The sequence below is a fragment of the Hyperoodon ampullatus genome (assembly GCF_949752795.1).
Source record: "Hyperoodon ampullatus genome assembly, chromosome: X".
Taxonomy (NCBI): Eukaryota; Metazoa; Chordata; class Mammalia; order Artiodactyla; family Ziphiidae; genus Hyperoodon; species Hyperoodon ampullatus.
In genome coordinates this window covers 8,337,504-8,353,057 of record NC_136913.1, presented here as the reverse complement: position 1 = coordinate 8,353,057, position 15,554 = coordinate 8,337,504, and the positions used below count along the sequence as shown (strand labels likewise).

General features: G+C 48.4%; 1 protein-coding gene across 1 annotated transcript; it reads right to left on the bottom strand.

The window, feature by feature from the left end:
* Positions 1–5,531: 5,531 nt before the first annotated feature.
* On the bottom strand, positions 5,532–14,196 carry HCCS (holocytochrome c synthase). The gene is made up of 7 exons (XM_079727626.1): positions 14,074–14,196; positions 13,354–13,497; positions 10,342–10,493; positions 9,375–9,523; positions 8,529–8,648; positions 6,415–6,501; positions 5,532–5,799 (listed from the first exon to the last, which is right to left on the bottom strand). Exons 2-7 carry the CDS (start codon positions 13,463–13,465, stop codon positions 5,601–5,603), a joined length of 819 nt encoding a protein of 272 aa, XP_079583752.1. The 5' UTR covers positions 13,466–13,497; positions 14,074–14,196; the 3' UTR covers positions 5,532–5,600.
* Between the last annotated feature and the right edge of the window lie 1,358 nt (positions 14,197–15,554).

Below are 15,554 nucleotides of genomic sequence, written 5' to 3'. Positions count from 1 at the left end.
GTGTGGGATAGGGAGGGAGACGCAAGAGGGAAGAGATATGGGAACATATGTATATGTATAACTGATTCACTTTGTTATAAAGCAGAAACGAACACACCATTGTAAAGCAATTATACTGCAATAAAGATGTTAAAAAAGAAGAGTGCATCCATTGATGTACTTTATGTAAAAACTAGTTTGAAGTAGGTTTTCAAACCACATTATTTTCCCTGAGCTTAAAATTTTTCAGCATAAAACATGGCATAACTCAGTCCATCGAACGTGAGAGAAATAGGCCACATAAAACCTAGAATTCTGGTCAGAAAGGAACCTTCAAGAAAATCTATGGAAAGTGAGGCTTATAGACCTAAAGTGATTGTTCAAATCCCCTAGCCAGGGCTTCCCTGGTGGCGCAGTGGTTGAGAGTCCGCCTGCCGATGCAGGGGACACGGGTTCGTGCCCCGGTCCGGGAAGATCCCACATGCAGCGGAGCGGCTAGGCCCGTGAGCCGTGGCCACTGAGCCTGCGCGTCCGGAGCCTGTGCCCTGCAACGGGAGAGCCCACAACAGTGAGAGGCCCGAGTACCACCAAAAAAAAAAAAAAAAAAAAAAAATCCCCTAGCCAATGCAGAGAATCAGTCTAGAAATGAAGACGCCCAATACCATCTTCTTCCATTCCACTAGCCACCATCTCCAGATTTGAAATGCCAACCTAAGAGAGTGAAGGAAAAAATACTTCAATGAAATGACAACTAAGGATGGGATTTTAAAATTCATTAGTGATATAATTCTCTAGTGGGCACTGCAGTTTTCTCCAAATGATCCGTCTGGGTTAATCTAAGCATGAGGCACTCTCCTGGGAATGTAAAAGGTGAGGGGTGTGAGGACACGGGCCTAATGCCAAACTGGCCCACATTGATTAAAGAGAAAACTTATTTTCCATTGGCTGTGGGAGACTTCCCCCTCCCACCCCGCCTCATATCCACTGGCCATAAATAAGGCTCGGAAAGCTCAGACAGCAACTAGAAGCCATCTGATGATGATGAAAGAAATCAGCCAATTGAGATGAGGTTGAAATTGAGCTTGCAAGGAAGTCATCGGGAGAGATGAAATCGACCAGGCACATGCCCAATCTTGCACTTATGGTGGTGAGTCCCAGCAGAGATTCTCTTCCTTGCAGCCAAAAGCATCCTGATAACATTCCATACCCAGCCACTGAAGAGCCACAGGAACTCATCACACTAACTGATCCTAAATGTAGAAGGAATAGCAATGTGTATAAAAGACGATTCTGCACAGAGCTCCAAAATAATAACCTTTAATCATCCATCAGGACTCCACTCCACTGTTACTGTGAAATGGTCTCTCTTCTCACAATTCCTAGGTTATACCACTCAACATGAATAGTTTCTGCAGCCCCTGTCACATGTGACAATGTATATGTTAAAGCATTAAGTAAAAGCTAATTATAAATGTAAGCCTCATCCCCCAAATAGATATAGGCTCCCCAAGAAGAAACTTGTCTTAGAAACTTTAATTTCCAGTACCTGCTATGATTTCACAAAACAGTGGAATGCTTGCCATGTGATGTGTGTTAAAAACCTGGCAGAAAGTGCTGTCAGCTTTCTCTTCAAAGCAAGAGGTAGAGTACAGAAGCATGAAGTTAGATGTTTTCCACATATACAAATGGCCGAGAATTTTATTTAAGATACTATGGCTTCTCCTCCATTGCAGCAATAAAATGTGTTACTTCTGTTATTGGGGTGGTGGGTGGATAACTGAGATACGTTGCTTTAATATACTATATATCTAAGAAATTAGGTAATTTTGAAAATTTTACCTTAAGGAGGAATACGTTGCTTTTGAAATGATCTTTGGTACATTTCACTTGCAGTAAACATAACGCTGTAAATCCATTTTGAATCTGGATACATATTGTTTCCATGGAGGGGATACCTTTGTGATCCTGAGGACACAATGAGCTAGATTTCAAATTACGAAGCACAAGGGCCTAATTATAATCTTTATTTTTGTCGAGTGGATCTGGCATATTAAGTAAACCAAATGTCACCCTGTTGTGTTTATATTCTTTAGAAGGTCAAAGACTGCTACCTGTCTTTTCCCTTTAGCGATTTTGAATAACATGAGCTCGCTTAGAGCAAGGACCTGAGTACCTGCTAATCCTCCAAATCAGGAGGAGGCCCTGCCGTCCGCCCTCTAGACAGATTCTTCCTGGGAGAAGTCAGAGGGTGGGTATTATTTCTCAGTCCTTCTTTTCTTCCTATCCATGCCTTTTCCTCCTTGGTGATGATGAGGCGATGGCTGACATTCATTAAGCCTTTCCCCGCTGCAGGCTCTAAGCGCTTTCAGGTGGTTTGGGAGGTGATTAGGTCGTGAGGGAGGGGCCCGCAGGAATGGGATTAATGCCCTATAAAGGAGACTTCAGCCATCTCTCTCGCCCTTCCATCACGTGAACAAAACAAGAAGACGCCGTCCCTGACCCAGGAAGCCGGCCCTCCTTACCGGACACCGAATCTACCAGTGCCTTGATCTTGGACTTTCCAGCCTCCAGAATGGTAAGAAATGAATTTCTATTGTTTATAAGCCACCCAGCTGATGGTATTTGTAATAGCCATGTGAACAAACAAAAACAGTCAGTTCGGGCTTCCCTGGTGGCGCAGTGGTTGAGAGTCCGCCTGCCGATGCAGGGGACGCGGGTTCGTGCCCCGGTCCGGGAAGATCCCACATGCCGCAGAGCGGCTGGGCCCGTGAGCCATGGCCGCTGAGCCCGCGCGTCCGGAGCCTGTGCTCCGCGACGGGAGAGGCCACAGCAGTGAGAGGCCCGCGTACCGCAAAACGAAAACAAAAAAGTCAGTTCTATTAATTCTTTTTATGGCCAAGAAAGCTGAGGCCCAGAGATACTGAGATGAGTGAAGGGCTCTAAGCCAGCCGTCTGCCTCCAGGACACTCATTCTTTTTTTCTTTTTCTAAAATTGTGGTATAATTGCCGTATACTGCCATATAATTTCAGGCGTACAACATGATGGTTCGATATTTGTATACGTTGTAAAATGATCATCACAAGGCGTTAACACCTGTCACCTTAGAAATTTTCTTTTCCTTTCTTGTGGTGACTTTAATATCTACTCTCTTAGCAACTTGCAAACGTGCACTACGGTTTTATTAACTATAGTCACCACGCTGCACTTTGTACTTATTTGCTTTATAACTGGAGGTTTGCCCCGCACTCGGGCAAGCACCAACATCATTGTCAACGTCCTATCTACGAGCGCTGGTTTTTGGGTGCTGGTGGCTGTTTTGGATTCCGCGTGTAAGGTAGATCATATGGTATTTGTCTTTCTGGGTCTGACATATTCCACGTGGCATAGCGCTCTCCAGGTCCTGCCATGCTGTTGCAAATGGCAAGATTTTATTCCTTATTATGGCGGAATAAGAGTCATCTCCCTCTCTCTCCCTCACGTTTTCTTTATCCACTAGGCATACTGCTGCAATTTAATCTGCAGCCCCAGTTTAAACCCTCACCTCGTTTGCTAATCCTTAGCCTTAGATGCAGTAGTTTGTTCTGATTCTGAAGAGTCTACGACTAAAGACTTAGTTTAAAACCCTGGAGAATATCCAAACTGATTTCAAGTTATAAATGAAATCTCCCATCAGAGCAGAGAAGTATTGATCCCTGGATACAATCAAGTATAATTTGGACACCAAGCAGCTCTTATATCCAGGGTTCTAGTCTTCTCTCGGAGTGGAGGAATGGTGTACAAACGTGATCTTGTCATCGGGTCCACCTGACGGTTTACTTTAGAGGTGGTTTTTCTCAAGAAATACTAGAACCCGGTAGAAGGGGTGATTCCCTGCCCGCGGCTCAATTTTCAGTTTCTAGTTACAACACGTGGTTTCTCATAATAATGCCTTAACCTATACTTACTCAATGACACTTAGGACCTAAACACATGCCAACAGTAATTATTTTCCTCAGATTAGAAATATTTCATCTGTCTGACGAAATAAGTGTAAAGTTACTCTTAAAAGATTTTCAAAACCTGTTAACTATCAGCTTTATTTTCTTTGCAAATACACAAGTATTTTGAAATGTAGAAGAGTTTAGGGTTGTTGGATTTTTAAAACTCCACACAAAACAGACACAACAAATGAAATTCATACCAAATGAATCACTCCAGACTGCTAAGTCCATCTACTAATTTAACACTACAGTACTCAGGACAAATGAGTTAATATTATTAACACTTAAGAAAAACCCCCAAAACAACAACCCCCAGTCATCTGTAACATGCTGCTATAAGTTGAACAACCAGTGTATGGATTACTGGTCTAAAGAATTTCAATGGCAAACTTAGAGCTCCCTTAAAAAACATGTGACGGAGACAGTGAGTCGATGCAACCATTCTACATCTGGGAAAAATATTCTCCTTGTGAATTCTGACAACAATGGACAAAATATAATTGTGTTTTAGAGTGGGACTGTCCCTAGCACTGTGACTTCAGCCAGACCTTCATGGTTCAGATGAGGCCAAGCAGAGAAAGGCTTCAGGCAGGGGAAGGAATGGGACTCAAGGGTGGGATTAAGCTGTCAAATGCCAGTAGAATGAGGCCTGCTTGCGGGGGGCGGCGGCGGGGGGGGCGGCAGAGTTACATATCAGAACAATGGGAATTAAACCAAAAATATTTAAAAATTAGGGCCTCCCTGGTGGCGCAGCGGTTGAGAGTCCGCCTGCCGATGCAGGGGACACGGGTTCGTGCCCCGGTCTGGGAAGATCCCACATGCCGCGGAGCTGCTGGGCCCGTCAGCCATGGCCGCTGAGCCTGCGCGTCCGGAGCCTGTGCTCCGCAACGGGAGAGGCCGCAACAGTGAGAGGCCCGCGTACCGCAAAAAAAAAAAAAAAAAAAAAAAAAAAAAAAATTTAAAAATTTAAAACACACACTCCAATGCACGTGCATCATCAAGTCATGGGGGAGCTGAAATTATTCTAGATCAAGGTCCAGTGTGAAAAATTCACATAAGCAAAAATTTGTAGAGCCAAGACACACTTCAGTTTGGCCGAGTGCATTTCCAGTGTGTGACTGCATTTCCTTCACAGGTCACTACTATAGTGCAGGGACTTTAGAAATGTTGGTAACTTTTTAAAAAGCATAACAGAACACTTTTAATTGAAACACTGGACCAGGTCAGAGCTCCTGAGCATCCCATGGGCTTTCAGATCTACGTGTCAGTATTTAAGAGAAAACAGGGAGGAAAAAAGCAGCTCTCTTCATATTTCAAGCAAAGGTCTTTCTCGGAGGTTGTTCAGACTTTTCTAGATTAAATACACAGGCAATACTACAGTTAAAGGAAAAACTAAGGGAGTGCTTCCCACTTCTCTAAATGGGAAGAAAACTTAAAATGATGCACTATCAACTGCAAGGTGGAAACGGAGCTCAGACGAGCACGTGCAGAGCGCCCTTTGCTAAGTGACATGTAAGGTGTGATGACCCCCTTGACATTGCCATTATATCAGGAGTGCAATTCAGTTTGGGGAAAGTAGTTTAATGTATTGCTCAGAAAAACAAGCAGTTTATATATTGCCATGTGTGACGAAGCAGTGGTTAGGAAGTCCAGCGCCACCAAGAGACCTTCATCCGGTCCCACACGGCCGAGAGCGAGTCCAGAGCCGGCCGGACGTCCAAGATGGTGAACTGGTAGTCGTGGTTGACCTCGCCACCATCGTAGTAGTCAATGACGTATCTGACTTCTGTCCCGCAGCGGTTGACGATCCAGTCGTGCCTGTCAAAAGGCAGCTCGTACCTGCAATGAAAACATGCCGGCGGGGGTTAAAACGCGGGTGGGGTGTTCAGCTCGGGTTTAGGCGGTGAGCAAGGCGGTGAGGCCGCTCGTGGGGAGGCCTGCTCTCGGAGTCCACGTCTAAGGGGAGGTGAGACTCGGAGGTCAGAACAGTCCACAGTGCTGAAGGCAGGTGGGGCTGGAGAGCTGGAGGAGCCCCGATCAGAGGACAGCTTATCTGCTACAAGGGAATAAGATCAACGGCGGGAAAGACGCCCAGGCCTGGGAGGTCAGCTGAGGTCCTGCAGAAATGCGGGTGTGAGCGGCGAATCCGACCACGACAGGAGCGCTGACGGCACAGGTGGACAGAGATGGAGCGCGGGAGGAGAGAGGGGACAGCTGCGAGGACACAGAAGATGACCTGGTTCAGTCCTGTAAGAGTGAGACAGGCAGCAACCCGCGGCACCCTAAGCAATCTGCCCGCCAGGGGCCGCCTTGCGGGAGCGCAGGGCTACAGCTGGACGCTGAGGACGTTTTGGAAGTTGGCACCGCAGTTCTTCCACTATCTGGTTCTGGTGCCAAGAGAAAGCAGACCCTGACCTGAGGAACAGAAAAGAACGTTTCTGCACTGACACTCACCCCATCCAGGAACGAATTCTCGCCCTTGGTGAATACTCCTTCGCTTTCCCTCCAAACCGGACCAGTGATGGACCACAAGGACACTCCCTAGAAACCCCCAAGGAAGAAAAGTCTATTAAAATATTTTCTTTCCCTTGAAAAATAGGGTGTTGCAGTTTCTCAATAATACACATTTTTCTGTAGGCGTTTCACATAGTATCACATTTACAGAGAAAGGTAACTTCGAAAAAATTCAGAGAAATATCCCTGTTCGTTAAAAACTCTGCTTTCCCTCTGGACCAAGTACGTTTCACTGCCCCCGCCTTTCCCTCCATACATCTGACCTGCTCTCGGCAGGGGTAGGGAAACAGGGCCTTTCCACGTGGGGCGGGGATACACGCTCGGGAAGAAAAGCGTGAGGCCTCGGGCGTCACGCTTCGCTTTCACGAAGAGCAGCTGGGGTTTTTTCAGACGAATATCCGAAAATCCTATACTCTTCTCTCATTTGAAACCAATGAACAGCCTTCATGAAGAAAGAAAAATGCTGGCTGATTCCCTAGGAACTAATGTGATCAGTGCTGGACCATCTCTTTAAGTAACTGCATACAAGCTGACGGAGGGCACGGTCCTGCCTAGACAATCCACTCAGTCTCTGGGAAGACCCTGGGCTTGGACGTCCTAGGTGCCCACCGGCCCACGCCCTGGCACTGGGAGGCTCACGGTCGGCCTAGCACGAGGCACACAGCAGTGTCCCCTGTGGGGGGAGTGGGAACTCCCGGAGGCCACCTGTCTTGGCAGCTGCTGTCATTGTTGAGACAGGCTTCGGCCTGGACGGGTCTCTCTAATGAACTGGGAGGCAGCAAAGCACCCCGAGTGTGACGGGCCCCCAGGCGAGGACTAGCCGAGCTCCTTCCCTTCTCGGCTTTAACGACAGCACACTTTCAGCACAAATCGCTGCAGACGTTCGGAGCCCCCATCACGAGCCAGCCAGGAGGATGACGCCTGCCCGTCCCGGGGAACTGAGACGGGGAGTGTGGCCAAGTGACACCCAGGGAGTGACTAATGAACTTCAGAGTCCAAGCATGAAAACACAAACAGAGCACATTAAAACTCATTCAGTGGATTTTACCCAAGAAATGAATCACTCGCATTTTGCCATGAATTAAAAATATTAGCCACCGACCATGATAAAATCTGGCTCCGTGGAGACTCCACCCCCCGCCCCACGCTTCTCCAGGGGGAGCCCTCAAACCGCCATTATTCTGGAAAAGCTAAGTTTGGGCCTCACCCCAGACTGACTGAATCACAAACCCTAGGGGTGAGGCCCAGCGCTCGGTATTTTAACAAACCCTCAGGTGATGCTGATGCAGCTAAAGCACGAGGACCGCGGCTCTGAACAGACCGATGGCCCGTCGCCACTAACTCACAGCTGCATTTGGCTAGTCTCCCTGAGAAAAAGGACCATGTGCAGAGATGCCTCTTGATGTGTGCTCCTAATGGGGATTCAATAAACGCTGCTGAGTGAACAAACAAAACTGTTTTTCCCAGCGCCCTTCGGGCAGAGAGCATTTTAGAATCTCCCAACCCCCATGCTCTGCTTGCAGTGGACTGCGACACTCCTGTTGAGAGCTGGGGTCTACGGCCCCTCCCCTTGAATCTGGGCAGGCGGTCATCAAAGGAGAGGCAGCTTCCCTGCCGCTTTCTGGAACTCTAGCTCTGGGAACCCAGCCACCATGGTGTGAAGAAGCCAAAGCGGCCACATTTAGAGGCCATGGGCAAGTGTCCTGGCCGACAGCTGGCATCACCCACCAGAGGATTGCAGCCCACGGCTGTCAAAGCCACCGCTGACCGCTGAGTCTTGGCGGCCGGGACCCCATGCATCAGGGAGCAGAGACGAGCCATCCCTGCTCTGTCCTGTCTGTACTTGGGACTCACCAAACCCACGAGCAAAAGTAAATAGTTGCCATTTCACGTGGCTGAGCGGGGTGGTCTGGAACAGGCCTACTACCTAAAATGTTTTATCAGAATAGCACATCGTTTGAATAAAATGCTTCTCTGTTTCTTTTCATAGAAAGTGGCAATGACGTTAGGAAGATGCTGGAAGGATGTTTTTTTAAGACTTCAAACAGACTTACGCAGCGTGAAGGGCTTCCCACTTCAAAATTTCCTTCCAGGCCTGCTCGTTGTTCTGGTTGTGAATTCTAATGATATTATACATGTCTTTCTGACTAATATCCTCATCCTTCCATGTCCACCTAGGAAAGAACATTTTGGTAAAACTTGACAAATATTACTGAGAATGCCGTGTATTCATTTCATTGAGTCACCAAAAATCAGATTTACCCAAATATCAAGGATCCATCTATTTTTAAGGTGACACTTTTTCAATGAGCATCACGGATTCCCTACCTTTCCCAAGTATTTTATATAGAAGTGTTACCTTTTTTTTTTTAAACTATTACTGGCTACGATGGGTTAATTTTATGATGAGATTAACATTTAAATGGGCAGAGAGTGCCCAGATCTAATAGCTGAAGGCTGAAACAGAACAAAAAGGCTGAGCCTCTGCCAGTAAAAGGGAATTCCTTCTGCCTGCCTGCTTTCCAGCAGGGACATCGGTTTCTTTTCCTGCCTTAGGACTTGAACCGAAACATCGGCTCTCCCGCGTCTCCAGCCTGCCCAGCAGATTGTGGCACTTCTCAGCCTTCATAACTGTGAGCCAGTTCCTTATCACAAATCTCTCTATACGTACAGAAAGACATACACATCCTGTTAGTTCTGTTTCTCTGGAGAATCCTAACACATTGGCCTTGTACTTATATTCTGATGAGTCTGAAAAATCAGTTGATTATTATAAACATTTACTGTACGTCTGGGGGATTAAAAACCTCTTTCACATTTAATTCATCTAAGAATTAAATGTGAAAGGGGTTAGATTCACGAGCAAATTTACACCCTCAGTAATGTGCTCACTCACTCACCCTTTCCTTAACATCGCATTCCAGAACATCTGTTCGGAAGGATAAACCCACTTTTTATCTGAATCTGCCCTCGGAATAGACGACTCCTGTCTCACAGTAGATAGCGCAAACGGCTGATCGGGGGCCGGCGTCTGATTAGGTGGTGGCATCTAAATAAAATAAGTGGGTTTTTAAAAAAAAAGGTTAGAGATATAAAGTTGAAACAATATAATTAACTACTTCCTAGAAAGCAAGGAATCACAAACACAGCACAAGTTCCCTATTAAACCAGCGACATCAAAGTTTCAGACCTCTCAGGTCATTTGGCTGTTTTTCCTTGTTGTTTTGAGTTCTCATAAATGGTAACTGCACGCTGTAGTTAAAAATTTAGTCTCTTTCTTCTCAAGGATTAAAAAGTAAAAACTAATACCATGATGGGCAGGCACTGCTACAAATTCCTGCAAAAGAGAAGGTGGGGCTATGTATATACACGTGTGTGTGTATGTGTGTATTATAGATAGACAGATAGCAGAATACCACTGCTTTCTCGATGGCATTCCGCTGCTGGCTGCCACGTGACACCGCACCACCCTAGTCACTGCCGTACAGGCTGGCACCCAGGTGTGCCTTAAGAGGCGCCCCAATCTTGCAGCTTGCCTACGAGGTTTCCCCAGACCACAAACACCTCTCCGAATTCTAGCTGTGCTCCTAACTGAATTTCCTGCCCTCCTAACAACTCTATCCCCAAAGGCAGTGTCCTCTGGCCTGACTTATCCCCGGTCAGCCCACTCGGGGGCTTCGGGATGGCCCTTTGCTTTCTCAGGTGCTCTCTGAAACTAAGTGACACATTCTAGATTTTCACTGTGGATGGAATATCAGACTTCTTTGTTTTAAAAGGACAGAAGAATCAATCCTAGCAGTTTATCTTGGAGTCTGTAAAAGCATCTCTGCATAAAAACTTCAGGAAGAGGGGCCGGGCGCAGATTACCAGGTTAGAAGGATCTAGGTTCTCCTTATTCTCAGCCATCGCGCCGGTGACCGGACACTGCACGTACTCGTACGCGCGTTCTTGGTGTGCAGGCACAGAGCTCGTTTTGCTCCCACAGGTTGGGTCGGATGGCTCGGCACTCACTGCAGAGCCTGAAAGAGATGCAGGGTAAAAACAGTGCCACCACAAAGGCAGGACATCTGTCTCTCTCATCCTGGGCCCTGAAGAGCTGGATGTCTGACCAGTGACCCACCAGCACAGGCAAAGCCAGGTTTCTACTGTTCACAGCTGCCAAGAGTTAAGCTAGTCAACATTCTAACACCCTAAAGACCAGCAAAAGGTTCGAGAAATTTACTTTCCCCTTGAAAGAGAAACGGGTACCCACTGGCTTACTGTGTCATTCCCCTGGTCAAAATAAACCCCAAAGCCTCAGCATTTGCAAGAGAAGCTACTGCCCACACCAGGGTTTTAGTGAGGGGTGGAAGGTAGCTGCTGTGAGCTGCTACAGAGGAACCTCCGTGGGGCCGGGGCCACATGTGACTGGGTCTCCCTGACTTTCTGTTCCCAAATTCCAGACAAGATCCAACCCCAGCCAGGACACAGGAGGCCAGGCTTTCATTACTGATGCCTCCTCTCAGGGACTGGGGACAGGAGATAAAAAATGAGCAAAGGAGCCTTCAGAAAGGCGACTGGAGGCAAGTCGGAATGCCACTCCGCTTGCGCTTTGCTCCAGGGCTAAAACAGGGCACAGAAAATTACCACTTGGCCGGGGTTCTATTCCCCGTCAGTAGATAGCAAGTTTATCAAGCAAGGACACACATTAAAGAAAACGTTCCACAATCCACGTAGGATCCAGATGCCACTTAAGAGGAAAGGTCTGCACCTGCAGGAACAGCGGCAGGCAGGGTAGTGAGCGCCCAAGGATCCTGGGTGCTGCTGGAAGCAAGTGTGCGGACCCAGAAGGCAGTGTAGACTCAGGAGGTGGGGGGCAGGCACTGGGAGAGCTACGGTCCAGGAAGACAGTCCTTGTGTAAAGGAACCCTTATCTTAAGCAGCAGCAGTTAGCACCAGGAATACACTGAATGCTGGGTGCGCTACACGAAAAAAGATGAGTTTCCTTTCAGTTCCCTTCCTCTGCTTCTCCTCCCAGACCCTCACTCCCTAGGACCCTGTACAGCTGTCTACTGAGGGGTAGAGGGAGACTTGTTCTATCTCCTCTCTTCACCACCATTCCAAGTGCCCATCTTCTCTGGGTCGCTGGTCCCAGCTGGGTGTTGGAGAGAAAATCCTGTTTACGTTTTTCATATTATATAAGCACTAGCCCCTTCGATCTCCTACAGATACCCCCATTCTTCCCTAGTGCAAAGTCAGCTGACGGCTCTCCTGGATACACAGCAAATGAGATCAGACCGTGCACAGGGCTCTGGGATGTCCCGGGGACGCTCAGAGCAGGCACACACCTGGTAAGCCCAGGTCTGCCTCCATTCTCTCCTCTATGAAGAAACCCCAGAAGAGCACCGGACTGGTCCTTATCCAAGGTCCCAGAATTTTCGCTGGCTTTGCCATTTACTAGCTGTGTGACTTGTAAGTTTCCTTAACTATAAAACGGGGAAAACCTACCATGCAGGATTATGAGGATGAGAATGGAAACTCCACTGGGCAAAGGATTTTTGTCTGTTTCGGACACTGCTGTTCTCTCGGTGCAAAAGCAAACACACAAAACCCATCGGTGCCTGGCACAGAGTGGGCAGGGAGCACATCCTTGCTGACTGACGGAGGGAATGAACAGATATAACACAAGGGAGTGTCAGCACTCGGCAAGCATGAAACACGGCTTCCTGCCCTCACACCTTGAAACAAGAAGTCACACGTCAGGTGAATTCAGGCCATACTTTTACATGGACAATCTAAAGCGGAAGGTGGACCGATTAAAAATGAAAGCATTTCCATTCTCCCCTTTGCACTTAAAAAATGAACAGCAAGTCCATCATGCAATGACTTTTTTTTTAAGACTTTTTTTTTGATGTGGACTATTTTTAAAGTGTTTATTGAATTTGTTACAATATTGCTTCTGTTCTATGTTTTGGTTTTTTTTTTTTTTTTTTTTTTTTGCGGTACGCGGGCCTCTCACTGCTGTGGCCTCTCCCATTGCGGAGCACAGGCTCTGGACATGCAGGCTCAGCGGCCATGGCTCACGGGCCCAGCTGCTCCGCGGCATGTGGGATCTTCCCGGACCGGGGCACGAACCCGTGTCCCCTGCAACGGCAGGCGGACTCTCAACCACTGCGCCACCAGGGAAGCCCTATGTTTTGGTTTCTTTGGCCGTGAGGCATGTGGGATCTTAGCTCCCCGACCAGGGATCGAACCCGCACCCCCTGCATTGGAAGGTGAAGTCTTAACCACTGGACTGCCAGGGAAGTCCCGGCAATGCCTTAGTTTTACACAGAGAGTACTCCAACGGATGGAGGAGTAAAGCTGTCTCGGTAAAGAAAGACAGCGAGATCTAGACCAACGTTTCTCAGCCTGGGCACTCTTGACATTTGGGGCCTCTGTTTTAAGGGCTTCACTGTGCATTGTAGGATGTTTAGCAGAACTCCTGGTTTCTACTCATCAGACGCACCCTCTCCTCTCAGTTATGACAAGCAAAAATGCCTCCAGGCATTGCCAGGTGTCCTGCGGGGTGAGGCGGGGAGAACCGCTGAAGTAGACAACGGCAAACTTTGGGGGGTGGGGGCTGATGTATGGAAGAATTCCTACACTCTCATGCACTATCTCCATCGTCACACTAACCCCGTGACATATCATTATTATATCCTCAGCTTACAGATGATGGGTGGAGACTTAGAGAAGTAACTTGTCTACAGTCACATACTTGTAAGTAACAACCTAAGGAGTGAACCCAGGTCGCCTCACTCCCAGGCCTAGGAGCCTCACTAGCATGCTGTACTGCCTCCTGAGGATTCTTTTGAGAATTCTCCTTTGTTTTTATTTCCTAGACAAATGGTAGATTACCTTTCATTTTCCCTTCATGCATTGGGCATCCCGAAGGCGGGGCTGCTGTCTGATGATCTGAAGCATCTGAGGTCTGAACTGCAACAGCAGGGGTAGATACAGACAAACCCATGGTTGGAATCGCGGTGTTGAATCCAAGCAATTCTAAATTCACAGGTGCCAGAGCAAAGAGATAGATTAATGCTGATGCCTGGGCTCCAACTACTCCCTTAGTGTTCTTAATCTGGCCAACGCTTGTTTCTCCTCCTCGTCATCCTTACGGAAATGTGCTGGGCAGGGACGCCACTTCGCCCTCCACTTCGAGGGACAGCTTTAACATATCACCCACTTTGGGAAATACTAGTGTGAAATCTACACCACCTTTGGGGACACGTTTCTAAGGGTGTGCGGATTTTGAGGGTGACGTGAGGAGGTCCCTGAGAAGTTATGTCACAGCGAGGGGGTGTAGGCCCGGGGATGGGGGGAAGGGGGTGCTAGGTGGTGATCCGATGGGAGAAAGGAAGCCCACTGAGTCCAGATCAGACCCCCGGCCCTGGAGCTCAGCGAGGGTCTGGGGGTCTGGGAAGGGTATGGCGTAGAAAAAAAGATTAGAGGAAGGAAGGAAAGGACAGTAGAGGGCAAGGCGCGGCCAGAGTCTTCCTCGCACGGTCCCCGCGCGTGCTACCGTCGAGTCCCAGGATCTCAGACCCCCACGGCCTCAGCCAGCCCGCTCCTCCGCACCTGATTCCGGTCCCGGGCTGCCGGCCCCGCCTCTAACCGCCAACTCTGGCGCGGAGTGGCAGCGACCCGCCGGCACCACCTTCCCCTCGCTCGGTCACCGCTCGTTGCCCCGGTCACCGCTGGCTCTCTCGCGCGCCGCTACTTCCTCTTCCGAAGGCGGAACTTCCGGGCGCGTGGAAGGCGGGCACGCGGGCTGAAAGGGAAGGGCTTCCGTCAATCACGGGGGAGCAGGCCCCGCCCTCTCCCTCCTCGGCCTATAAGTGCGAGGGTCCGTCCCTAGCCCCGCCCCTCCTGGCCAGAGCGGGCAGAGAGAAGCTTCGGCTGGGCCAGAGACTTAACGTACGTAGAGTGAGGCTCTCTGCTGTCGTTGCCTTAGGCTGCGGAGGCGTTGCTTTGGAAGAGTTCGTTTTAAAATTTCTATCTTTTAAATTGTATCCCGTCAGTTTAAATTATAGTAATGACTCAAGAAACATCAGTAGGTGTGCAGAAGTGTGGCCGACTCTGGAGATCTAAAAATGAACAAAACAAGGTCCCGGCTCCCCAGGTCTTCTTAACTGGGTGTGTGGATTTGAAGGTTTGTATTTTCACTTGCCTGTAACAGAAATTTAGCATTTTTTTTCCTTCAGGAAGGCAGGCAACAAATCCTAGTAGTGTTAGCTGTATGTGGCACTGATAGCCCTCACAGAGAAATAATGTCACATATGATTGTTATTTCTGTCTCAAAATACTATTCATCACTACTTTGAAATTAAAGTAAGTTTATCTTGTTTTTTAAAGTGTTAATAAGAAGCATATGTCTTTCTGTATCACCGTAGTGGGTCTGTGAAGTCTCTTTCCAGGAATCGCCCTCTGCCTAAGAGAACTGCTTCAAGCAAAATCAAATTCCCTGTCTGGGGACAGGTTGCAGCCTCTGAGTCGTCTCTGCAAGGGTACCTAAGGCCCAGGCCCCTAGCCTCAAGCGGGACAACTCAGAAGGGCCATCCCAGCTTCAGAGCTGCTCCTAGGGTCAGCTGAGGCTTCCACTGTGACTGCGTCACAGCTCGAGTTCTCCCTTTGCCCTGTCTTTCTATCACTCTCTCGAAGCTGTTCATGAGAACATTTTTTTTAAGATGTTGGGGGTAGGAGTTTATTAATTAATTTATTTATTTTGGCTGTGTTGGGTCTTCGTTTCTGCGCGAGGGCTTTCTCTAGTTGCGGCGAGCGGGGGCCGCTCTTCATCGCGGTGCGCGGGCCTCTCACTATGGCGGCCTCTCTCGTTGCGGAGCACAGGCTCCAGACGCGCAGGCTCAGTAGCTGTGGCTCACGGGCCTAGTTGCTCCGCGGCATGTGGGATCCTCCCAGACCAGGGCTCGAACCCGTGTCCCCTGCATTGGCAGGCGGATTCTCAACCACTGCGCCACCAGGGAAGCCCCATGAGAACATTTGTATGCACAAATCTTGTGGAGTCTCAGCCTTTTTAATAAGTGTAATTGTTATTTAGG

What these genes read in the sequence shown, in the direction of transcription:
- HCCS (XM_079727626.1), bottom strand. Translation starts at nt 13,465, where the DNA reads ATGGGTTTGTCTGTATCTACCCCTGCTGTTGCAGTTCAGACCTCAGAT. An exon ending in GCATGAAGGGAAAATGAAAG is followed by an intron (nt 10,494 to 13,353) that starts GTAATCTACCAT and finishes CATCTCTTTCAG; the next exon opens with GCTCTGCAGTGAGTGCCGAG. An exon ending in AGAATTCGTTCCTGGATGGG is followed by an intron (nt 5,800 to 6,414) that starts GTGAGTGTCAGT and finishes TTTTCATTGCAG; the next exon opens with GTACGAGCTGCCTTTTGACA.